Below are 27,449 nucleotides of genomic sequence, written 5' to 3'. Positions count from 1 at the left end.
TTCCGAGCAGCACGGAGGACGAAGCCCTAGAGCCGGTGCCTTGAAGAGGATGGCATCCACTCACAGGGGATTAGTGCCTCTCGGCCTTCACTACACCGTCGTTGGTGGCGTGAGGTTAAACATGGCCTCGGGCTCCCTGGGCTTGTCCGGCTTCCCCGGAGGACGGTGGATGGTGGGGGTCTGGGGGGACACTATACTTCTCTGCCCCCTCGTGCACACTTGAGAGTTTGTGGACACTTGAAGACAGTGATTGAGATGTCTGTGGACAGCGGAAAGTGTAGGGGTGGGCGAGGCCATTGAAAGGTGACCATGGGGGTCGCCCGTGGACACTTTTCTGTTGTGGTCCGACTGTTATCTCTGTCCTTTAAAGGATTTGCAACAGTGAGTAAGGTCCACACCTGTGTGAATAACACACGGAGAGCGCCAACTGGAAGATTTAAAATCGACACCAGATGAGAAACGTGCGGAAAAGAAATGTGTTTGCGAACAGTGTGACTAGAATTTCTTTTGACGTCGTCTTTTCCAGTTCGTGGACACTCCAATGAGTGTCGGCAGGAAAGTCAGTCCAAACAAACTTGGGCTTTGTTGGTGCTGCTATTCCAGAATTCGTCCCTGCTGACGTACAAGATACAGAAACAAATTGAACTTGGATTTGCCTTGAAAGCAACAGTCCCGCCACATTTGATGAGACGCCACTTGTATCTGGGTTATCACTGGAGTTTACAAGAGTTAGCCGATTACTGTGCTTCCCATACACAGTGCGCGAGGCGAACTGAGAGGGCCGGACAGAGGAGCGGGGTGCTTCCTGCTGATAACCGTGTTTGTTTAAAGGAGGTGGATGCGGGGGCTGTGGGAGGCATTGAAAGCATCCTGATGGTCCACCCACTCGTCGCCCGTGTCCCTTGAAACGGAGGGCTGAGATTTTGGACGTGTGACGAAAGGTGTGTGACGTCACTGAGAAAGCAAACAAGCACAGAAAAAGCGTCATTATTGTTGGCGCTGGCTGTGAGCACTGTCACACAGATGAATCATGGTTTATGCTGCCGTTCAGTGTTGCTGTGCACTTCTGCTGAATATTGTTTGAGGAGGCATGGGGATGTGGGTAGAGGTTGGGGGGAACGGGATTTTTGGTGGGATTGCATGACAAATAGTATAGGTCCGTTTTAGATAAATATGTATTGATAATTTCAGAATATATTGCAGACGCAGAAAACTCTCTCTGAACAGTTACTTTACAAACGTTATTTATTGTATTACTAAACTGAGTCAACATCACTGGACAAAGTATGATGTTTTGTCTACAGTGATTTTTTCCCATCAGTCTTTTTTTTTGACACCCTTTCATCTAATGACCAATAAACTATCCAGCTGGCCATCTCTTTACCTAGCTCAAATGTGCCCTTGCCCCTACACTCACACTCTTCACACCTGCATCAAAGGAACACACACACACACACACACGTCTAAAAACACTTATAGTGAATAGACGTTAAACTGAAGATAACACACACACACACACACACACACACACACAAGTATGTGGTTCCTGATAGTGAGGTTACCAGTATGACCATGTCCAAACACAAAATAAAAGCTGTTCTAAGTTGGAGTTCCCAGAGAAGCCAGTTATTTTCAGACATGCAAAATAGAAAGGGTTCAAGCACCAACACAGTCATGACTTGATCATTTCAGACGGTTGTTAAAGCTGAAAATGTATTTTGGTGGAAACCTTGAGCTGGCAAATAATGGTGAAATAATTTCACTGTGACAGAGGAAACATCAAACTGGAGCATAGATCAGGAGGAAATAATCGACAGGGCTTGAAGAAAATGTGAGAGAACATTTGTTTATTTATTGTTTCTCCCATATTGTGGTGCACAAGAAAGATGAAAAATCAGCCCACATTCAAATGAGGTAAGGTGAGAAAGTCGGATGATCAGAACTCTTATCTTTCACCTCCTGTCCTTGAACAAATATTGATGCATTCCTGTCTTATGAATGGCAGAAAAGATGGGTGTTATACAAAATCTGTTGTCTGCTTGGATGATTTATTTCATAATAGATATATACAAGGTACAGATTTATCACTTGGTCTCTTCTGGCTGCCTGCCTGTCTTGTTGAATAATACCCCATTGATCATTCCCCTCCCCCTCTTCCCCATCTCCCCTGTTCCTGCTGTTACATGCATTTAATCAGCACAATATGCAATATATTTTCCCCACCCACACGCTCACATATTTTAAAAAAACTTATTGATCGAGAAGACACAAAGTAATTGGCAACTGCCAGGGAAAGTAGGTGAAATATCAGCAAATAAAAACATCAGACTAATTGTTTACCTTTGTCATGCAAGTAAAACAGATATGGGTGTAACTTTCATTTGCACATGTGGATTGCTCTGTGTCTTGTTTGGTTTGCAGACAGACAAATAGTCTAATATAACATCCCCATGTCACCGGTTTGTGTCCTTTTTGAGGGGAAAAGAGGATTCAGTGTTTAGGCAGTGTGTTTTGCTTTTAGAACGCGGCTGTGGGTTGGGGTGATTGGGGTTACGTCTTTTGTCGATAGGGTTTTGGTTGGAGAACAAATCTCCATTTCAGGCATTCCTCAAGGAAACAAAGAAAGAATTTACAAAATTAAAAATCTCTTAGACATAGAACAAAGATTTTTTTTCCTTTTTTTTTCTTCCTTCCTCATGAAACTACTAAAAGCAGAAGACCATCTGCAAAATTTTTTCAACTGATTAATTTCTGAGATTGTATTGTATTGTATTGTATTGTATTTTTCTTTTTTGTTACAACAGATTTCTCTGTGTGAAATTTGGGCTGCTCTCCCCAGGGAGAGCGCGTTGCTACACTGAGAGCGCCAGCCATTTTAAAAAATATTTTTTCCTGTGTGCAGTTTTGTTTGTTTTTCCTGTCGAAGTGGATTTTTCTACAGAATTTTGCCAGGAACAACCCTTTGTTGTCCTGGGTTCTTTTACGTGCGTTTAGTGCATGCTGCACACGGAACCTCGGTTTATCGATTCTTCCGAATGACTAGAGTCTAGACCACCACTCAAGGTCTGGTGGAAGGGGAGAAAATATTGGCAGCTGAGCCGTGTTTCAAACCGGTGCGGCTCAGATTCTCTCGCTTCCTAGATGTATGCGGAACTATTGCAACACATAGATAAAGAGAGAGACTAGAGAGTTGTCCTGTGCTGTTTGTAATGATGTGAAGTAGTGTTTTGAAAAACTGGACTGAGAACTGCCAAGGAGAAAGAAGAGAAAAAAGAAAAGTTCTCGCTAGATCTCAGGACATTAACTTTCTGCGGCAGCACTCATTTGTGGGTGAACATGGGCATTTTCCATATTGGAATGGAAGTCTTGTGCTGGAATAACAAAACCCACTGGGGAATAAGAATAAAAACAACAATGTTGGTGAGTGACACTGAACAGAAAATCTATGAGCTGAATCTTTTGTGTTCAGAATGTAAAGGCTCAGCTTTTGCTTTTGGTAGAGAGGGTCATTTCACGCTGTGTCAAGCAGGCATTAGTGGTGACACCCATTGCCTATCCTACTATTGTTGTAGAGTGCTGTCAAGACGTTTGTCAGGTAAAACTGACTAACCAACCAGTAAAATTTAGCATATAGAACTGTTTGTGTGTTCGTCTACAGTGTGAATCATCATTATTATGTTAGAAGTGTCAACATCTTGCCTTATTACATGGACGTTGTAATTTTCTGCAGTTCAGCAGCAAGAGAACTTTATTTGATAGATACCATTGTAATTTTCTGTTGCTAAGCTGCAAGAGAACTTTATTTCATTGATATCTGTATGATTTTCTGCAGTTAAGCAGCAAGAGCACTTAATTTCATAGATCTATATCAATGTAATTTTCTGCAACTCAAAAGCTAGAGAATGTGAATGAAAATAGAATTGACTTAAAACATTGAATGCAGTGACACATCTTAGTTTCATTGTTAATGATGCTTTTTTTTTAATGAATAACTAATCACACAGAATGTCTAGACATACATTTCTGTGTAAAGTCCCCTTCTTTCTGTCTTTGTCTCTGTCTCACTCCTCAAACTCAAGCAACCACACACATGTACAGAAAAACAACAACAAACAACAGGATAGATCTAGGTAATGTTAAAGAAGTTCAACACCATCCCTATCCCTTCTCAAACACATTATAGGCAGGGCTGGAGTGAGGGAACTAATCAGATTAGTGAAGAAAAGCAAATGAGCTGAACGGTTTAACTTTTTGCTGTAACAGATCTCATTCATTGAAAAGTTTGCATTGTCCAAGGAGTGCTAGTAGGTCTAATTTCCAACAACTTTTGCCAGTGACAACTTGCCTGTAGCTAGCTGGCTTCAGGGCAAATGCCACTTTGGTCTTTAGGCCTCATTTCAACAAGCCAGGTAGTGGCAGCATCCTCTTTAGCTTAGAGCATTAATGCCAGTCTTCAGGTCTACTACACTGACACTGACAGCCCTGCTAGTGCAGCCATTACATTGTGGTTTGTTTTGTTTTTTTTCTTTCTGGAATCTTCCCATGATTGTCATTCACTTTTGCTTTCCTGTATGTAATCCTAAGGGAGGGTAGTGATCTGGTTGGCATACCTACTTGCATGCACATGCACACATTCACACACGTGTATGCACCTGTCTTTGTTGATTGTGGTAATACTAATATAAATATAATTACTGACATGTAGCAGCATCTTCGCTTAGATTGATTTCAGTTCAAAGTTAAGTGAAACAGGGCTAAACCTACCCAGAAATAAATGTTAAGACTTCTGAAATGAAATCTGCACTAAAATTGCAAAATTGGGAAAGGTTTGGTACATGGGGTTTGGTGCACATTTTGTCTTTATTTTTGTTAAAGATCAGGATGGCCTTGCCCTTCATAACATGACCATGGCATTTTCTCAAGACAGTGATAATGAAGTCGGCATTTTAAAATCCCTGTCCTTAACCCTCTCTGATTTTAACTGGTTTTGTGAGAATGTATGTTCTGATACCTGGCCTTCTGATGAGGATGAGTAATACAGAAGCCTCAAGGATATACCCCCTTTGTGTGTGTGTGTGTGTGTGAAGAAATCTGTAACTTTGTATGCTTTTATATGAAATTCAGGAGAGCACTTGTTAGGTGCACCGTCATGACACATCTGATTTATTTGCATATGTGTGAATATGACTGTTTGAAAATGAGTTGCCAGGGCAGCTCTTGTTACCATGAGCTTTTGCATAAATGTGTAGTAGACTAAGGACATTAAATACAGAACACCCCGTTTCATCACATTTGATTTAAAAGACAAGTGCACCTGACACCCACAAAGTCTAAGGAAGGATGAAGGAAATCTGGGCCACATGTGTATTTGACACATATTGTTATATATGTGTGAAGTATTCTATCATTCTGTACAACTGTGTGTGTGTGTGTGTGTGTGTGTGTGTGTGCGAGAACATGCGTGTGTTTGTGCACGTGTGTGTGTGTGTGTGTGTGCGTGTGCGTGCGAGAACATGCGTGTGTGTTTGTGCACGCGTGTGCGTGTGTGTGTGTGTATGCGCACGCATGTTCATGCATGTGAATGCTGTACAGACTACAGTGTTCAAAACAAGTTGATAATGACTTGGGTGGAGTTAAAAGAAAAAAACAAACCCAAAACAAAACAAAAAAATTATCGAGTGCAGAAGGTAGTGTGAAAAAAGATGAACTGCACACCTGTCACACAGGAAGAGTATATTTATTGAACTGCTTCACATACTGCTTTGGACTCCTCTTCCTTAGAGCTGTTGGGCTTACCTCCCATCTAACCCTTTCTGCTGCCCTTAATTTTTATTTTATTTTATTTCATTACCAATCTCCCGTCCTGGTCCTATCTGCAGCATTGCTATAAACTTATGAGGTCTCCACATCTGCTGTGGAAGTATGCTTTGGCATACATCTGCTTCAACATAAATTTGAAAAGAGATAATATATTAACACACATGGATTCATGTACATACAGTCACCTGTTCCTATGCTCCGCTGCACGAACAAACAGAACTAAGACCCATGCAGTTGCATAATTAGGTGCATTCCTCCTTACACTGATATGTTTATTACTTTGACAAAATTTTATCTGTTAAAAGTTTGTCATCACATATATCCAACAGCATAATTTGTTGGTCATTGACTCAGAGACAACAAATTATGCTGTCTGGATTGCATGTTGATGTGTATGAATGTCTCTGACTTATAGCATGATTTCACACTGTGAGGGGTGGCATGGATTATCTGAATTGTAGCATTTTGTTAATGCAATATTTCTTGCTGTTTCTGATCAAGTTCTGTTGAATATTGTTTCAATTTACATTAGTTTTCTTTAAGCTGGTGTGTATTCAAAGATGAGTGGGGGACAGGGGTTTGGAAATGAATGAAGCCCCGAAGAGAAGTTTTGAAAGTGAGATTGAAAATTGCCAATAGTCCGAGACATTCAGGAAAATCACAAGCTGTTTCCAGGATCATTTAGACTTCCCTCCATCAAATACTACCAAGCAACTGATGATAGAAAGGTATCAATGGCCTAATTGTTTTCATCAAAATTTAAATTAGACAATAAATGATGGGTGATTTGAAGTGTCAGCTGAAAACTTTTCACAAAGATGAAAAAAACCAAACATCTTGAACTGTCACAAAGATGAAAAAACCAAACATCTTGAAGTTGAACTGACTGGCAAAGCTTGATTCCCACGTGACAGTGGTGAATACTCAGGAAAATTAACTTCAAAATTGTGTGCTGGCGTGTGTGTGTGTGTGTGTGTGTGTGTGTGTGTGTGTGTGTGTACTGCAAGTGTGTAGTTTTAAATACCCCAGTGATAGTAACTTCCAGTCTGCAAACAGGTTAACATCACAGCTTGACCCTAAAGGCAAGTAATTAATAAGTTATAAATCTTGATCGTTACTTCAAAATTGCTCCTTCAGTGCTCTGCGACTGTTGAACACTCATGTATGAGTTCCACTCCTTTAAATTTCTGGTCTCTAAAAGGAGTAATGAATTGGTGTATATATATTTAGACATTTTGTCTTCTGTTCATCCTCCATTTATCCTTTACTCATTCCAGTCTGTATAGCCTTTTGTATGAACTGAAGAATGAGAAGCGTTCACTTAGCCTGACTCTGCAGCAGCATAGTCTTTAGTTAGTAGTTATGAGTAGTAAGTGGTGTCCTGTGTTGAGTAGAACACACACAAATTACTTCTTAAACTTGTAAGCATTCACAATGCCATTAGCCATTCTTAACCTTGCACAGCTGCAGATACTGTGTAAAGTTACAATTTAATGTTATATATATATATATATATATATATATATATATATGTGTGTGTGTGTGTGTGTGTGTGTGTGTGTGTGTGTTATTAACAAGGATTGATTTATTTCTTCTGTTTCAGCGGAGAGGTGGTATTTCTTATGACAGAGCGGACAAGAATGCAATTTATGTTCGAGCCCTGGGTACGTTTACTGTTGTGTCTCCATATTTCTCTTTAGATATGAGTACTTATTTGTTTTTTGGTCTTTAAAACATACAGACAGACTGACAGATGAGATAGACTGATAGATGAATCTATATATAGATAGATAAAATACTATAGAGATTTTGACTGAAATATTTCAGTAACCCCTCCTTCCCCAGGATTTAGTTATACTTATAGTTTATAGAGAGGAGAGAGATTATTAATGTCTGGATCGGGAACAGAATTATGATAAGTTAGAGGCACATGAAAGAGAAAAGGGTGGATGGCACTACTGTGAATGTGTGTGCGAGAGAGAAAGAGAGAGAGAAAGAGGAGTTGATGCCATTGAAGCCATCATTTCTATTTCACTGTAATGTTCTTGATGTGAAGAAAACAATAATTTTTATTGTAATAAACTTTATTTTTCTGATGTAGAACAAAAACAAGCTTCCACAGTTTCTTTATGATAGGTGTATGTCAGCTTTATGTCAACAGTGTTACTGACTGAATATTTAGAGCTACTCTCTCTTTGCTGTTCAAGATGAACTGTTCATTCTTTTTTTTTTTTATCCAAACAAAATAGATAATAACATGCTGTCCTTGGATCAATGTTAGTGCTCTTGTCAGCATTTCAGTGTGCATTTCTGGTGAGTGATGTGCTTAAAATCTAAACACCACAAATCTGCACTTTATTCTCTGGTGCATGCAGGAATTGATATATAAATCTATACACAAATCATTTGTTTTTGAGGGCTTAGATATATTGGTACTACATGGGCAGAGTGGTTTCTTATATAATATATAAGTGTTAAAACGCTGTTCCTAATAAAATGAGGAAATAGGCTGTCACTAGTTTTGAGCATTGTTTAGTGGATATGCACAGATATGTGGGATCTTGAATCCTGGGGAGATTTATGATATTTTAACTGTGAATCGGACAAGAAAGGAAGTTTTGAATTATGCACTGACTGGTGTGAGAACAGATTGTTTTCACAGTATTTGTGATACACCAAATGAAAACAGGTCATTATTAACTATTATTACCTGAGAACATTTTTTTTCAGAATGTGTATTTGAGATGAGAATAGAGAATGGGTATGTCATCTGGAATGAGGGTTGGTGTGATGGTGTGTGAGATTAATGGAATGAGATGAATTGCTGATGACCATTGGGTTAAGTTTGACAGAGCTTGTGTCTGGTTTGTATCACCTGTGTGAATTATTTTCATCACATAATGAAGTTGTTTTAATGTGTTAAATGTTTTGGAAGTTTTGGGATGTGTAGTGAGTGGAAGGTAAGGGTTTTGCTCTGTTACGCACTTACTGTCATCCTCATGCTCCAGTGTCGTGTACATGTTTGCATTGTCACAAAGGAGTGTGTGTGTATTTGCTCATGTTGAATGTGTAGTTGTGTGTGCATTGTCCTTGGGCATTGGGGTAGGATCAGGTGTGATGTGCAGGTTTTATGTGTGTTTGCATCAGGATCATTTATTGGGAAGAGAGGAGGGGATGGGGGGGGATATGTGTGTGTGTGTGTGAGAGAGAGAGAGACATGGTGATTGTGCATCTGTATATCAATTTATCCTTGAAAACCTCTTTCTGTTTTTACAGGTGACGGTAGGATGAGGGGAAAGGCAGATCTTGGTGGAGATCGTAAAGTGTTAGAATGGGAACGCAAGTTGTTAGACCGTAAGTGGAACATTTGTGCCCCCATCCTCACCTCCTCTCCCTGATCAAGAGATAACAGATTGCTTGTGAATGTCCATAATCATGTATTATATAACTTATAACATGTCTGTGGTTCTGTTTTCCTTTTCTTTCTTTCTTTTTGTGTCTTTTTAATGTAAAAGGTGATGAGCCTTTCTCAATGAATTTTCCCTCTTTCCCTCTGTGTCCCACTCACCTGCTTTCCATTCCTATCTACATTTAGACTTGGTTAGTGTTTCATTGTTTGTGATGTACAAAACTCTCTGTTCGTGTGAGAGAAATAATGTTATTTGAATAGTGCATACATACTTGACACTAAGAAGTTGAATATTTTACTATCACCAGGATTAAAAAAAAAAAAAAAATCAGTAAGTATGTAATTTTCATTGTGAAGAATAAACTTTTTTGGTTAAATCAGTCTGACTGTTTGCCTCTCTGTCTGTCTGTCTCGCTCTGTCTCTCTCTTGCTCAGTCATTTCTCACTTCCCCAGCTCTTGTCTTTCTCTCTCCCTTCAGTCTGCCTCAGCTCCTTCCCAATCCCCATCTTTCTTCGCCCTCCTTCCTGTCTCTCTGAGTGTGTTGCTGTCTTCCATCTTCCAGAAGAACTTATTTGTTTGCTCCATTTTTTCTGTTCAGTGAATGTTTTTATTGTTGGTGGGTCTGACTGACTGTACACAGAGCTCACTGGGCCAGATCACAAGCTGCGGTTCCGTTCCCGGTTCCTCAGCATGCACAGAGTACACAGGCGACGGAAACCACGCACAAAGTTGACAAGAGAAAACAGAACGAGTGTCGATGACAACTATTTTGTCCCTTCAGAGGTAAGCTCCTTTTTTTTTTTTTTTTTTTTTTTATTATTATACATTCAGTACAGTTTTGATGTTCATATGTGACTTGGTTAGTTATGGATTCCACCCCGTGGGTATGCTTAGGGCTCTTTCAGTTTCAGTTCTCATGTGGAGAGCAGTGATAGCACCTGTTAAAGGTTGGCACAGCCCCAAAACTTTTGCTTACCACTTGCAACACCAGTCTTCCACACACACCAATCTTTCACACCCATGTCAACAAGAGAATTGTCCCTAATAGGTATTTTAGAAAAATCCACACTGATACTTATGTACTAAGCAGACACATCGGTTGTTAAAAATCCACTGTGATTTCTAGCCTGTAATGGCTATTATTGGGAGGGTGTGAATACTTGTCTCCAGATAGTATTGATTGCTGCCACTTGTTTCTCTCTCTCTCTCACTTTTGTTGTTGTGTCTTCAAATTCTCTATGATTTTTGTCTTGTCTTTGTAAATCTTGTGCATTCAAGGCACAGATGGGGTCATTTGATGGGTGTAATTGAGCTTTTTGTTTTCCATGATTGTGTTGTACAGTTTTCTTTTGACAGCTTTTCTGATATGTTTTCACTTGGTCAAGTTGTGCTCTTTTGTGCAGGTTCTTCTCTCTACAGTGGGTAGCTGGGACTTTAATGTTTTTCTCCTCGACTCATTGACAGGAGGTAACTCAACTTTGTCTGTGGGTGTGTGTTCCTCAAACTGCGTGTTGAATGAACTTTATATATATATATATTTTTTTTTTTAAATATATATATATTTTTTTTTAATAGAATTGTGGAAGTATCTCATAAAAAAAAAAAATTATTAATGGGTCAGAATGTAAGATGAATGTAACTTTCATAGTAAAACCATTTCTTTATGTGTTCTGCTTAACAAGTTGTACTATGATTTTTCTTTTTTTTTCCATTGTGCTTTATTGTATTGACACTGTCATGAAAAAAAAGGAGCCCTGGATGCACACTGTCCTTGTTTCAGACATTGGTTAACCCGTTAAGTGCCAGAGAATTTTGGGAATAAAAGCTGCTTTCCCTTTGCCAGGGTATTTTGATGATTCAGGGTGATAGATTGAAAAAATAAAATAACATAATCCTAAAATAACTATTGGAGATGTGGAAAGAAAATTGAGGATTCTGAATTTGGGCTTGTTTCATAATTATTTTAAACGTAAATAACAATGCAGGCATTTCAAGGTGAAGATAATTTTTGTGCAACAAAAAAGACTTATTTCCACAACCACAGAATGACATCCAGCTGGAAATAACATGTTTGTAGGCAGTTTATACGAACAAATGAAAATAAAACAGGTTATAAGTCTGTTATAATAATCACAACTCTTGCCGACATGTAAATGAATGGAAACTGACAAATGTGGGTTCAATCAACATAAAACATAATCAGATAGTCAGAAAATGCAGAGTCAAGCTTTGTGACACTAAAGAATGTTCCCCTTCAGAGGAAACATTTTGATGACACTCAGTCTATGCTGCACATGGGCTGACAAATATTGTCTGATTTGCATGCCGATTGCTTCCTCTGTGAACAAGTCTGTCCCTCTAATCAGTGACAAAAAGCATGAAAAACTAAAAGTATGTGTTTCTGTCTTTTGCATTTTTAAAGTTGGGTTTTGCGACAATCATGGATTGTTAACTGTTGTCTAATCTGTGACATATCAGTGAACACAACAGGTCGCTGGTGTCACTCAGTCCAGGGCTACACCCTTTCCCTACCCTCTGACTACCATACAACATCTCGTCTTACACCACTCCTCTCCATCTCCCCTACCTCCCCTCCTGCTTTAAGAACACGTACACTGCCCTCACTGACAGTCGGTCAAAAAAGCTGTGTGCTTCGATAAAGTGGCTAAATATCGTCAAATGTTGGCACTGTCAGTTTTGTCACTTTCTTGTCATCATCTTCAAGTTATAACGATTCATCAGACCAGAAAGATCCATCTCCATTGTTATACTTATCTAGAATCCTTTGAATAGCCTGCAAAAAGTTGTATTGGTCTACTGACTGGGACCACTATATCTGTTTAACGAAGATTCCATTGCCACTTTTGCAAATGAGGCAAACCCCCTTTCCACATTTCTTCATGTGCCCAGTTTGTAAATCATCAAGAAGAAAGTGGAAATCTACCTAATGTATGCTCAATAAGATACATCAGACACATCAGGCAAACCATTCAAAGTTTGTTTATGTTCTTTGAACTAAATGCTGATGAGAGAAGAATCAGAATTGATGCAGGATGTCAGTATGGATGTCCTATCGAGATGATGGCAACAGTTTGTGCAGGACATCAGCTGACATCTTATGGGCACCGAATGTCTTAAGATGTGCAATGTACACTGAATGAATGATTCAATAGGTATAGGTGCAACAAAATAAAACACAAATAAAACAAATTCAAATTGTGATAAATAGATACTTTTGTTATATAATTTATATTTTACTGTTAATGTAATGAATATATTTTGTGTTATGCCAGAGATATATACTATAATCTCTCATAAGTTTTCAGAATTGATTTATGTACACCCATGCATTGATTATTGTTTCAGGTCGCTCTTTGCTTTATTTGGCATATCGAATCTTCAGGGAATACAACTTTATCCAGCGCTTCCGATTAGATATCATCAGACTGCTGCGCTTTTTCTGTGAGTTTCGGGCTGAAAAAAGCTGAGGAAGACCAAATGTTTCATTTTTTCATTTGTTGATTTGATTTTGTTGGCTTATGTGTATAAACAAAATAGGTTAATGTTATAACCCTCATTCGGTTGTCCATGTATCTGTGTGTGTATGTATGTATGTTTGTGTGACCATGGTAGAATTCTTCAAACATTCTTTCCACACATACCAATTACAGGGGTGCAATTCTTCCAGATTAAACAGTTTTCCAGATCATTGGTGTTTCATCTTGTTTGGCCTTTTCTTAGGCTGTTCCTAGTTCCTTGCTGGATTAGCATTTTGTTAATTATGTGGTGGTTTTAAGACAGTGTGATATTCTGTTTCTTGTCTGCAGTTAAAAGTAAAAGAAATTCTGGACAGACCATACTAAAAATGACATGAACGAGTTGCAAGTTAGTGTGTGTGTGCAGCATTCCAGTATTTTAAAAGGGGTACTGAATTAACTAGAATTTTGCAAAACATGCTGAACATTTAAGTCAACTACAGCTTCTTTGTGTGCCGTTTTGCCTGAAAAGTTTATCTCTGTGGGAATCATTCATGCAGCATGTGATTGCTATTTCAGTTATGAAGTATATGGAATAGGTTAAGAGTTTGACAAGATAACAAGCATAAAACTATGAGTTATTCCAATATTAGTGAAATGCCGATCTCATGTGCTTAGACAGCTGAGCACACAACCAGCATGTTTCAGTTGATCCACACACCAGAATTTTTTTTGTTTTAACGGCTGTCAAAAAATATGATTTGGTGACAGCCAGCAAAAAATATAGTTTGGATCAATTTATGCAGTTTACACGTTATCCAGTTGCATTTATTCAGTTGTCAGTATCATTATGGAAGAAAACAATCCTCCAGAATTGAAGATTTATGGAAATCAATTGTTTGTGTGGAGTGTTGCACTAGCGTTTATGTTTTTGATGGAATTAATCTAAACTGGAAAGTCATTATGAAGACAGGGACAATTTTAAACTATGTTAGATCCATGTTACATAAAACATTGAAATGCTGATTGACATGGGCTCCTTTATAGAATTGTGCTGTGACCAGTGCACAACTTCTGGTTTGACAAACATTTATTTCAGATGGTGAGCAAAAAAAAAAAAAAAAAAAAAAAGATATGAGTAGAGATATGTAAGCACTGGTAACACACTACCCCTGCCCCCTCACCTCCTGCATTTATGGTTTCATTCTGGTATTTAAATGAGTAGGAATTATTTGTTAGCATTGAATACTTTGCCTCTTGTTTGCCTGTGATACAGGGTTAACGTGATGTTAATTATTTCCTCTGTGTATGTTTGTGTGCATGTATTTATCTCCTGCCTGATGTGTAGTATATTTATATTTATTTTTTCTATCCCAGGACAACCTGATAAGTACTAAAGTAGTAGGCTTGCTGGTGTATTAGTCCCCCTTTGTGTGTGCATGCACATGCAGAAGACCAAACACACACTTTAAATGCCAGGGGTCAGACTTCCTGAGGGACTGTTGCACAGGAAAGGAAGTATGTGGGGTCTGCTGTTAGGCAGAACATGGAGGCATGCTAGTGACCACCCAGCTGTGCAAACTTTAAGCACCTTTCATCTGTGAAGGATTTGTCCATGTGGTAACTTGAAAAGGAGGTTAAAAAAATGAAGATGGAGAGGAAAGTCCCCACTCCGCCCAAATGCTACCGCGCCCCCCCCCACCCCTCCTTGTAATATACTCGTATGTGTATATATATATATATATTAAATGCCTTGAAAATTATGGAAGCCAGTTGATTAACTGCTTGAATATATTTTGCTTTTGTAACAGAAAAACAGTGGGCTTTACAGCTCACAAGATAATGCATTTACTTTTGGCTCATGTGTGTTTACACACAGTATGTCTGTGTTATGGCCTTGTGTTTTGGGTTGTCAGTTGTGTGGTGACAGAAAACAACAGCTGCTCATTCTTTGATAAGATTACTGGTTCTTTATTGTTGATGGGTGATTTTAATGATAGTTTTCCTCTTTGAGGTAGTGACAGTTCTTTGTCTGGGAGTATCCTCAAGGAAGATGGTTTACTTACCTGAAACATAGAAACACCTGTTTATGTTCCTTTGGCTTATGTTTTCATATTTTGATGATCGGTGTATGAGGGGGGAGAGAGAGAGAGTGAGAGCGAGAAAAGTAACAAGAAGGGATGTATGGTCAAAGTGTTAACATTCTGTGCAGCTGTTATGTGTGGGATGTTTCAGCCAGTGTAGAAGATAGCTACCATGACAGCAATCCCTATCACAACATTATCCATGCCAGTGATGTCACACAAGCGATGTACTGCTACCTCCAGGAAAAAAAGGTCAGCTTGGCTTTATTATATCTCAGTTCTTTGGGCATTCAAACTTGCTTGCTTACATAGAAACTTGTGTTATGCATACAAACACATGCTCATTTACATATAAAATACTTATTTCTTCTCGTTCATTACCACACACAAGCTCCCACACACTGTGACTGTCATTTGGTACCTGTCCTCCCTTTGAACACTTTGTTTCCACCAACATACATGTATATATATCTATGCATGCACAAATTTCTCTTAATGATAATGGAGACATTACAACATAATTAGGAACACCCACAGAAGTTGATGACTGGCTCCACTGTATAACTTTAATACCCACCATGTTCTTTGCATATCCACAAGACAGCACCATCATCATCCTTAGACATAAATATTGATGGAGGGTTTATAACATACATTTTGTGGACAGGTGTTTTAATGAGTGACACGCACAATTGCCTACACACAGCACATCCACAGTGATACAACTTACCAAGAGAGGAAGATGTAGCCCTAAGCATGAATGATAATACAGGCATTAAATTCATGATAATTGTGTCACAGCTTCAGCAGTCCGTGACGCCATTTGAAGCCATGATTGCCATCCTTTCTGCCATGGCCCATGACCTGGATCACCCTGGAGTGAACCAGTCCTTCCTGGTGGCCACTGCCAACCATTTAGCTACACTGTACCAGGTGAACCTTCATCTGAGTTATTTGTTTCACATTGTGCTTGAAGCTGTATGTGTATGTCTTTATTAATTTTATTTTTAAAATGATTAAAATGTCCTGATGGTTTTTAATATTTAACATGTCATGTTTTAACCGTTTCTTTTATTTTGAGACACATGTATTGTGGTAGATGTTATTTCTTTGCACACATCTAAGCATGAGCTTGTGTATTCATGTGTGCTTATACAACTTTTTTTTTTTTTTCCAATTTGCAGAATACCTCAGTCCTGGAAATGCACCACTGGCGCTATGGAGTTGGGTTGATGCAGGAATGTGGTGTCTTCTCACACTTCACAAACACACAGTGGTCAGTGTCAGCTTACCTATTTGGATATTTTCTGCCTCCATCCCAACCTCATCTCAAATTAAACCTTCTGTGCATTTACTTGTGCTGGTTGGGTGAGAGAGAAGAGAAATGCATATACACTTGTCCCCTCTTTATGTCAACCTAAAATATTTGTCAGTTTCTGGATTGCAGTTAGAAAGGTTTGGACTTAGCCCAATTCTGTAAATGCACTAAGTTTTCGTTCCTGTTTTGAGTATTGACATCTTAGCAATATTTGTGAGTCTTCTTTGTGTTGATTTACACAATTATATGTTTCAGGGCCTCGGCCATTTGGCAGTTTCGCTCCTTGATATTGGCTACTGACATCACAAGGCAGCAGGAATTTCTGATCAAGTTCAGGGTTAGTGGCCATCAGGCTATTGATTTCTCTTTTGATATTTATTGCCATTGAAGATACACAGATCGACACACAAACACTCATTTTACCACTGCTCACATACATATACAGACACGTGCACACATACACACACACCACCCACACACACCACCCACACACTTATATGGTGTACACACACACGTAGGCACGCACACGCTCGCACACACGCATGCACGCACACACGCTTGCACACGCACACACACACACGCACATGTGCACACATGCGCATGCAACACACATTCCTTCAAGTACTTACTTTTGTCAATCGCTCCAGCTCTGCAAGAAGTGTTGCTTATGGACAGTTGAGCGTACCACTTGCATATTTTTCTTTACAGTAAAATACAGAATTGTATCATTGTTTTCATAACAAAAACAATGTGATTTGTCTTTTATTTGAATAAAATTGTAATTGACTGTTTTGTTGAGCCCGCATAGTATTTTCAGGCTTCCGTCTGCACAGAAAATGTTTTTCAGGCTTCGGTCTGGGCAGAAAAAAAAAATTCAGGCTAATTTCAGGCTTTGATCTGGGCAGAACATTTTTTCAGGCTTGAGTAGGTCTCTCTGCTTGCACCCCTGTATATGCATGTCAAAGAATCCCCTTTTGCCATTCATACATGCATATCAAAGGATCACTTATCAACCAGATTCACTTTTTTTTTTCTCTCATTGCAGTTTATATCCATAAACATGCATATGGTTTTTTCTTGCAGATTGTGCAACTGGGTCAGTTTATCTTTTTGCATGGCTATTGAATACTTTGAAACTTTTGTTAGGCATACATACAATTTGTGAATAGGTCTTTTGTAAAATGAATGAAATAATTTCCTTGTGTGTGCAGCGAATGATAGATGAAAAGGAGTTTGACTACGAGTTCAACCTGACTTCTCGCCACTTTGTATTGCAGGTATTCTACATCCGTCTCTTTCTTCTCCATGATAATACAATTGCCACTGCCATTTTCTTTTATCAGCACATGTGATTTTAAATATACCTTCACTGCATTTTGAAAATGCCTATCAGCACACTTGCCCACAAAAATGAGCCTGTGTTTGGAAAAAAACAGGATTTTAGAAATGGCTCCAAAAATCTTTCTAACAATGCAGCTGTTCAGTTTTGTCATGTGTGATGATGTACAGTATTTATTTCATGCATCGAATCATTTACTCAGCTGCCAATACAGTGAGCACACACTGCCAATACAGTGCCAATACACAGTTCGCGCACTGAAAAAGATTCCGTGGCAAGGAGAGTGTTGTCCTTTGGCAAAATTATGTAAGAAGAAATCCACTCTGACAGATTCACAAATATTTAAGCATGCACTCAAGGCCTGACAAGCCCGTTGGGTTATGCTGCTGGTCAGACATCTGCCTTGCAGATGTGGTGCAGTATATGGATTTGTCCAAATGCAGTGACGCCTTCTTGAGAAACTGAAACTTAATCATGTAAGTAATTGCTTGCTGCATGTTTTTTTTTAAGTACACTCATGCATCATAGAGTTTGAAGTTAGTACATTTGTGTGTGTAGACATTCCTGTGCATTTGTATTTACACTGAACATGCATTTCTGTGTATGTGTGTGGCCATGTTTGCAAAAGTGAGTGCTGTTGTGGTGTATTTGTTGGTGCCTGGAGACAGACTAGAAGAGGTCATCCTGGAAAACATGTACTGAATACCATCTTTACATTCATTGTCAGTCTTCATATAGATTTATTCGATGCAGCAGTTCAGTGCTCACTCAGCATGCTTGTGTTTTAACAGATAGCCCTGAAGTGCGCAGATATTTGCAACCCATGTCGCAACTGGTATCTCAGTGAGAGATGGAGCAGGCAAGTCTGTGAGGAGTTTTTCCGTCAAGGTATGTCTGACAGTTGTTCATCGTTCATGTACGTCATTGAGTAGGAAATTGAAGCAGCTTGGTTTTAGTGTGTGTGACAGACAAGAACACCTTGTCAGCTTCAGATAATTTCTCATGTTCACAGCGTGTGCTGTGTGTTCTACTGAAATGACTAGATGTATTTAACAGTCTTGAAGCTGTGTTGTGGGTGGTCTCTTTTTGGACAGTGTATTTTGATAGTACATATTGACTGCTAGGATTGATGTACCACTGTCAAGAGCTGGTTTTACTCCATGATCTGACATTTTTGGCTCCTGTTTGTAAATAAAAAGAGTCTATGTAATAATAACCCTGTTTTGGTGGTGTGTGTGCAGTGAAATTTAACAAAATTAATTTTCTCGAAATACGTTCGTATGTCAGCACCATATTGTCTTGAAAATAGAACAAAATCTGTTCTTTCCAAATATTCCAATCTAATGACATTGCCTTTCATGGAAGGGCACAAGAAATTGTTAAGAAGAAATATGATGTTTTACACAACTAAACTTCTGCACAGTTACCATACAGCTGACACATTGCTTATTCTTATTGTCAGGAAAAATAGTAATTTATTCTGCTCAGCATGGGATTTACATTGAAGCCTACATCAAACTTTTGCCATGGAATGGGACACCAAACTGAATGTACTATGGGAAACAATTCTGTACTGATATAAAAGTACTAAAAAAGAAAAAAAGACTTTCCACTTTGATCATTTTGTAGAACAGATGAAGAAACTGTTGGGTATATTTTGGGAACGTTTTATTTTGCACGACGTTTGGCCAGGCCTTAGTGTCAGAAGGAAAATGTAAACGCTAAATGATTTCATCTATAGTATCAGTCACAGATATTTACGGTTCTAGACCACCTGATAATAAATGCTGATTGTATTTTTGACTCACTTGTGTAAACAAAGTGAGTCTGTGTTTTAACCCGGTGTTCGGTTGTGTGTGTGTGTGTGTGTGCGTCCGTGGTAAACTTTAACATTGACATTTTCTCTGCAAATACTTTGTCAGTTGACACCAAATTAGGCATAAAAATAGGAAAAATTCAGTTCTTTCCAGTCATCTTGTTTAAAACAATATTGCACCTCTGGGATGGGCAAAAAAAAAAAAGAAAAAAAAAAAAGAAGCCTAATTATATGCAAACTGCATTTACTGTTATATTTATATTTTTTGTATTCTCTAAACTTGGCACTTTGATCTGATATTCTGACACAACAACAAGAGCAGTCATTATGATCATTTTTTGTTCAAACAGGAACTTCTTTTGCTAAGCATAGAAGTTTTATTTATTTTGCAAACGTTTTGGTGCAAATAGTAAAAAAGGGAAATTACTCTCTAATTAATGCTAGGGGACTTAATTTGCTTTAAACTTATCTTTCTCATCTTAAACATTACATTTTGAAATTATACTCAATACATAAAAAGCTTGTGTGTTTTACTCTTAGTGTACAGGGCTTTCACTATGTTCATTCACCCAAGTGGTCTTTTTCGGAAAATACTAAAATCAATACGACGAGTGGACTTTACAGCTCTGTTGGCTGAGCCCTGAAAGTCATGGGCAAAAATCAGTTGCGTACACATATTTATACACATTCAAAGCGCGTGCTCATATTCTTCACGAACGCGAACGACGCCATTTTGTTTCAAGTTGTTGACCTGCCCGTTCAATCCTATATTCAATGGACAATACACGATAACATGTGATGGAAAGTTGGAGAAGGAGACCATTAAATATTTATTCAGAGAAAGATTTGTGAACGCCTCATCACTTACTGGATTATGCCCCAAAGTGCCATAAAAATATCCACAGAATCAGTCGGAATTCACAGTTAAAAATTGTAAACCATGCGAGTTAATACCCTTGAACTGATCACGATGAAACGAAAAAATTTCCAGTCTTGACTTTTCTCAAAATGAAGTCCTTTTCACTTCATACAACGTTTAGAAGTACTTGTACTTGGCTTTACATGTTATTAGTTTAACAAAATACTAAATTTTCATATCAACTTTAAAACTATAAAACTAGAATGAACATAAAAGAGAAATTGAATCAACTGTGTCGTACTACATTCCCGGCGGGTGTAACTAAACTTGTACATCTATCTAGATCTAGTGAAAACGGCTAAATGTTGCAGTGTGATTGCGGTGATAGCCATTAAAAAGAATTTTTTTTATTGCCCTTAAAGATTTTCTGAATGCCCAAGATACACCAGAATAATATGATTTAAACAGCGTTCTCACTGCGAATACCGCAACTGATTTATCGCCCTTTAAAAAAGTGTTCAAATGTTAAATTTTAGAACGTCAGTTAAGGAGCCACGATAGTGTAATGGATAAGGCAGTTTCTTCTCACCCGAAGCTTTATAATAACAAATACAGAACACATTTTAATGATTAGATTTTTTATATTTTTTAAGTGTATCACAAGTGAGTGTTGAAGGCCTTGCCTCTCTTGTTTTTTATAATGTGGTAATTATGATTGCTTGTTACCATTATTTCATTTAGTCATTGTGATGGTTGTTACTGTTACCATTACCTGCTGATTTGACTGCCATATCTCGGCTTCAGAACTGCTTTACTCATGTTGAATGTGTGTGTGTGTGTGGAAGGGACATGAAAATATGTAGTTATTTGTACTGATCAGTGAATTTGTGTTTTTAGGACTTGACACTCATTTTGTAATGTCCATGTTCCCTTTCCCATTCGTGATACACCTAAGGGTACAGTACACATCCATCATTTATTTATGTTTCCACATCGTTTTTGTGTCACTCAGTTATATAGAATGCATTAAAAGAAATCTTTCGGTCTTTAAAAAAAAAAAAATCATTCCTGGTGTGGTTTCTTAGATGCTGGAGAGTTGTACATGCAAGACTTCATTTATTCATAGAAAAGCTTCAAACTAACATGTACACAAGACTGATTCAGAACAAGAACTCATTGACTCATTGTTAAAAGAAAAGGGGCAATGCCTTGACTTTGAATTGTATTTAAAAGCTGCTGCATGTGGCATGGTGGAATTGCACAGCTGCAGACATCACTAATACACAATGCACTCACATAAACAGAGGAGGGGAAGACAGAGACCCTTATACAGAAAGAAAAATGCTGGATCCAGTTGATAATTTGTGAGAGATCTCACGTTTCAGTTTATTTATTGTGTTTGATCTTATTATGTGCGTGCTGTATTATCAGTTTTTGATATCAGTATCAACAGAAAGTGAAAAGATGAGAGATACTGAAAGATGTTTTTGCGTTTGTTGCACATTAGTATATAAACAGAAATAGCAAAGTCTGAGCAAGTTTTTAGTTTCCTTCCAGCTTATGCTTGGAAGGTAAAATACTAAAACTGGCATTAGTTCCGACTTATTTTATTTGTGTTCTCATATGTTATCACTGCTGTTTATTTCAGGAGACATGGAAAGACAAATTGGGATTGAGGTTGCTCCGGTGTGTGACAGATATCGACAGACTGTGGCCAAGATTCAGATAGGTGAGCTAGCTTTGCAGTCAGAAAAAGTATCAGAAGATACTGTTAGTATAGGCAAGGATGCAGGCACATCCAGATTTTTAGGAAATCTGTTTTTTTTCAAAACACTTCACTCAGGATTAACAATTCTGTGAATGGGTGCTTTCCAGCTTGCAGGTTGTTTTGCTGCAGTGCATTTTTATGATTTTTAAGAGATAAACAGTCTTTTGTGTGTGATGATGAAAAATAAATTCTTGACAGACTGCCTTGTCTGCACAGTTGACATGCTCACTGGATATGGGCATAAAAACAAAGGGTTTGGATTTACTGGATTAACACCTGAGTGAAAATGAAACAATACCCAGCTCTTCACCCTCAGTCATGCCACCATGTTGGTTTCTGCATGGAATGATTGACAAACTGTGAGCAAAACATACAATTCAGATTAATGCAGTTTATACTTTTTTTTGTTGTTGAAGCAATTGTGTCAATAGTTTGAAAATTATATAATTTTCATGCTTGATGATTTGCAAGTGAAATGATATATGGATTTTTCGTCACCTTTCTTGCTTCCATGTCAAGTCTGTTTTGGAAATGCAGCCTTGCTGTGTAGTTTTGACCTCCATAGAGAGAAAAATGTCTGTGGACTTTCATGCTCAGCTGTCATGGACCTGACTTTCAAATTTCCTGCTACTTTCATGCCTGTGTAGTTCTTGTCAAAGTCTTCAGATTGGAAGATAAATGTATATGGAGACTTACTGGCAGGACTTTGGGACACTCACCCAGTATGGCTCCACAACAAAGGATTATTGTTGTCAGTAGGGAGATCAGTAGGTGGTGTCGTGGGAATGTTGAATCAGATCAGACACGGCTGAACACACCCAAAGTGCAGTGTCTCCGCATGGTGATCTACCATAGTTTCATAAAAGTTCAGGCCTGTTGATATATGGTTTGACAGTCTGATATTATTGTGCAGGGCTGTTGATAATGTTATTAAAACCACATGCTGTTGGTGGGAAAGGAAACTAAGTCCTGCAATTATTGTTATGGGAAATGTGATCACTCCGCAGATCAGTGGAGTGGCAGTGATCTGTGTCAACAGTAAATTCTGTTGATGTTGGACTCTGAGAATTTTGAGCCATCTTTTTTTCTAGTTAGATTTTATAAGTGGATTTGTTTTTTAATATTTAAAGAGATTAATCGTTCCATCCCCATTTACAGCCACCAGGGCAGTGAATTTATAACTGCTGTGTCTAGGGCTCACTGTTTTCACCTTACCCAACTAAATTCAGGTACCCATTCATACTTGGGTGGAGTGAGGAAAATCAGAGTAAAGTGCCTTTCCCAAGAGCACAACACCACGCCGAAACAGGCTTGGGATCATTATTACTAAACACTGGATCAGTAGTCCAGTGCCTAACTAACTGCCAGGGTCCCTTTCTTTAATGTTTGTGCCTTTTAAATTCTTTGTTCTGGGTTATTTTTAGCAGTTATTGATACTTGCTGCAAATTGCATAATGCCCAAGAAATAAAGGAAAATAGCTATCAAATCCTTGTGAAGGAACTGTGTATTAGGATTACAGAGTAAAAAAGGTAACAGCACAGAAATTAAGTAACCAGTTTTGTGATCTGTTTCAGGATTCATGGAGGTGGTGGTCCGGCCACTCTTCATGGAGTGGAAGCGATTCCTGCCTACTGATCTGAGCAATAAGATGGTATCCAATATCCTGTCCAATAAACAGCAATGGCAGCTCGTTGACCAGAAGGAAGCTGCCGCCAAAACCAAAAAAGTACCAGCAAGAACAGAAGAATCCATGTCATCAATTGGTGATGACAGTTCTTCAGTATCTACAGTCCTAACTGGTGACGGTAACCGTAACAATACCATGTTCTGTCATGGGGATGACAGGCAGGGAGACCTGAGGGAAGAGGAAGAAGAAGAGCAAGAGGAGGAGAATGATGAAGAAGATGGAGACACTATTGAAAACAACATCAACCTGGCCTTCCACTACCAGACCGACTTGGAGCAGATGAGTGAAGTTGGTGGACACTCACTGTCGCCTGTGTCAGAGGAAGAGCAGTTGATCATGTTGGCACAAAACACGCGGCGGCGGCACAGTATGCCTGTTGTTGTGCGCAAAGACCTGGCCTTTTACATGGGACTTCGCCGTGACAGTGTGACCCGTTCGAACTTGCAGCGCCGACAAAGCTTACCAGCCACCCCTGTTGTCAGAACCTCCTTGTTGTTGAACGGTGGGGTAGGGGACTCAGTGCAGAAGGTCCTGTCTGTAGACGGGTTGACAGCACAGCCAAAGATCTCCAATCTCTGCTCCTCTGTGGACACACGAACGGACTATCTCAGTTTTCTGTCTCTGCAAAATCAGACACGCCTACTGCAGCAGGCAGGTGTTGATCCTGGTGACGACCACCCTCACTCTGTTCCCCATCGGCCGTCGTCTTCCTGTGTGGAGCTGCGGCCTAAATCCAGTGTATTGGAGGAAGACAGTGAGTGTGTAAGGGCAGTGTTGAGTGGTGTGGGGAGAGGAGGAGAAGTGTGCCATCAAAAACTGGTAGGGCTGGCATCCAGCTGGCCCAGCATTTTGCGAGCGGGTCAGAAAGAAGAGCAGACCAGTGTGAAATTGTGGATGAGGTCCCCCTTAGCTACCACCGCTACAGACTTTGTTGGCCCTAGTCCCTCCTCTAGCAACACCAGCAGCAATACCAATCTCTCCTCGTGTCTTTCCACAGCCCAGACAGAGGGCGTTCCTTTGCTCAGTAGACCTCACTGAGAGGACGCACCTTAATGTGCACATAGTTCTGTGTGAAACCCAATCAGGAGAGTGTCCAGGTGACATCAGGCTGTTCAGCCATACTGTCAACATGGAACAGAATCTGCAGAATCGTGGACACTGTTGAAGCCCCACTTTGTTGGACCAGCGTACACATTTTCAGCTGTGTCAGACTGTACAGCTTGGAGTAAATGGTATGAAGGTAGAAGAGAGCATGAGAGAATGGAATTTTCAAATGTGTGTCTATGTACAAAAAGTCTTCCCCTGTCCCCATTCTATGTGAAAGAATCCACAAAATACTCCAGTATGTGTTATCTCAAAACCATCATGGCTTGAATTGAAGTCATCTAGATCTATGCAATTTAAATCATTTTGGACGTTCTTAGAAAAAAAAAAAGGTGGTGTTTGTGGATATTCTTCTTCTCTTCTTTTTGCAACATGCAATAGAAACTTTTATGATAAGAACTGGGATATTAAAAATTATTCCTCATCAAAACACATACACTCATCAAAACACATGCACGCACACACTTCCAGTGACTCATTCCAGGGAAACATACACTTCAAATGACTCATTCCAGGGAAACACATGCACTTCAAATGACCCATTCCAGGGAAACACATGCACTTCAAATGACCCATTCCAGGGAAACACATACACGCACACACTTCAAATGACCCATTCCAGGGAAACACATACATGCACACACTTCAAATGACTCATTCCAGGGAAACACATACACTTCAAATGACTCATTCCAGGGAAACACATACACTTCAAATGACCCATTCCAGGGTAACACATACACTTCAAATGACTCATTCCAGGGTAACACATACACTTCAAATGACTCAAATGACTCATTCTAGGGAAACACATACATGCACACACTTCAAATGACCCATTCCAGGGAAACACATACACTTCAAATGACTCATTCCAGGGTAACACATGCACTTCAAATGACTCATTCCAGGGAAACACATATATGCACACACTTCAGATGACTCATTCCAGGGAAACACATACACGCACACTTCAAATGACTCATTCCAGGGAAACAAACACACACACACTTCAGATGACTCATTCCAGGGAAATGCTTACATACACACACTTAAAATGACTCATCCCAGGAAAACGCTTACACACACACACTTCAAATGACTCATTCCAGGGAAACGCTTACACGCACACATTTCAAATGACTCATTCCATGGGATTCCAGCCAAGCAGCCCTTCACAAATTATGTATTTTGAATGCACAAATTTGGATCAATACACATAGCTGAACACTGTGCTGACTTCTTGGAAGATTTCAGTCTCTTCTAAAAAATAAAAATCTGCAACATCTTGTATTTCTTTTAAAGTCTCCTTTCTCCCGTCCCCAACCTTCATTTCCTATCCAGAACCAGTTTATCTGGGAACACTGCTACAAAAATTCTTTGCAAGCAAGTCAAGTTGAGCATATGGCAGGACTAGCAGAATGGCAGATAACAAATGGAAATTTTACAAAATGTATAGTTGCATGAATATGTTATGCATACAGAAACCTTGCTAAGAGTAGCATATGTGTTGTCATTTGACCATGCCATTTTCATTTTATGAACTGCTGCAATGAATTCTATCTTCTGCTGGCTTTGAAGCTTTTGGTTTTTATTGTGATGGTTTTTTTTAGCATTCAAACATCTTAGCATTTCTTGGCTTGTCTGAATTGAATAGCTGAGAGAATGGTATCATATATACTTTATTAGATATTCTCTTACTCTTTGCCTTTTTTAGGATGTTGTATATTTTAATTTGAAAAACTTGTTTTTGGAAGTGAGGGGTAGAGGGACATTTTATCATTTTATCAAAGAACTGATTGCATAGAAAGAATCAAAGATGACTGCTTAATCATGAGTGGCAGCAGGAAAGATGACCAACTAATTCTCCACTCAGATTCTTTTTCATTAGTCTTGTCTCTCTATGTGATTATGGAAACAGTGAAGGCTGTGTTATGTGTATGAAATGAGTAGTGAATAATTTGGATCTGAGTGGGTTGGCTAAAAAGGAGATACAAATTTATTAGCATTGTAATGAGAGACCCATAGATACTTCTGCATGGAGCAGTTATTTGACAAAAGTGGCAGAGCAGCAACTGTGATTTTTCCAGTCTAACGCTTTTGGAATACAGTCAACAGTTTTGGAACTCAGGTGGTATTCTTCTCTTCATTTTTGGTGGGCAGACAGTCTCTTGCATCCATTCTCAGCTTCACTTCTGGCATAATGTCCTATCTGATCAGTTTCGTTCCAGTGCATCATCATTGTATGTAGCCAGGTACACCTCTTTGCTGGATCATTCAGTTCCAAAAGCTGCCTCATATTCCATGGAGGATGTGGTGGAGACAAAAGCAAGAAACGTAGTATTAGGAGTGTGCCAGCTGTAATAATTGTTCTGAGAAGTTGAAGAGGTGATTGTGCATATATTTTGAGAGTGTAAAAGTGCAGTGACTGTACACTGATTGCAAAGCTGAAAACTTTGTTCCAGGCACTTCAACAACCGCTATAAGCGTAAATGCCATGTGTATCTTGTGTGGCACTGATGGATAGCTGGTACTTTTCATGACAATTTTGCTGGCAGCTGGACCCGTCTGGAATGGAAACAGGGTGTTTTATCTTATAAAGAGAAAACTTGGGGTCTTCACTACTCCTGTTTATTTATTGTGATCATAATGATGATAGTTTTGTCATTATGATTGTATGGATCCATCATTGTGTGTATTTATCACTGTAATATTTCCAATATTTGTTTATGTCCAGTATGATGGTTTGTGTAATTGATGAAATGTA

The 27,449-nt window shown here is 39.0% G+C and overlaps 1 protein-coding gene across 1 annotated transcript in view; it reads left to right on the top strand.

Moving 5' to 3' along the window:
* Positions 1–25,959, top strand: part of LOC143280247 (uncharacterized) — a 109,522-nt gene extending 83,563 nt beyond the window's left edge. The window contains exons 2-14 of the mRNA XM_076584880.1: positions 7,424–7,484; positions 9,097–9,174; positions 9,871–10,013; positions 10,634–10,697; positions 12,597–12,692; positions 14,942–15,042; positions 15,592–15,723; positions 15,975–16,066; positions 16,364–16,445; positions 17,320–17,385; positions 18,239–18,335; positions 21,771–21,851; positions 23,466–25,959. Of these exons, the coding sequence (XP_076440995.1) occupies positions 7,424–7,484; positions 9,097–9,174; positions 9,871–10,013; positions 10,634–10,697; positions 12,597–12,692; positions 14,942–15,042; positions 15,592–15,723; positions 15,975–16,066; positions 16,364–16,445; positions 17,320–17,385; positions 18,239–18,335; positions 21,771–21,851; positions 23,466–24,616 (2,244 nt within the window). The 3' untranslated portion in view covers positions 24,617–25,959. The remainder of the gene's footprint in view (positions 1–7,423; positions 7,485–9,096; positions 9,175–9,870; positions 10,014–10,633; positions 10,698–12,596; positions 12,693–14,941; positions 15,043–15,591; positions 15,724–15,974; positions 16,067–16,363; positions 16,446–17,319; positions 17,386–18,238; positions 18,336–21,770; positions 21,852–23,465) is intronic.
* The last annotated feature ends 1,490 nt before the right edge of the window (positions 25,960–27,449 follow it).

This window comes from Babylonia areolata, chromosome 3, assembly GCF_041734735.1.
Source record: "Babylonia areolata isolate BAREFJ2019XMU chromosome 3, ASM4173473v1, whole genome shotgun sequence".
NCBI classification, from domain to species: Eukaryota; Metazoa; Mollusca; class Gastropoda; order Neogastropoda; family Buccinidae; genus Babylonia; species Babylonia areolata.
The sequence above is the reverse complement of the archived record's forward strand: the minus strand, read 5'-3'. Positions and strand labels throughout refer to the sequence as shown.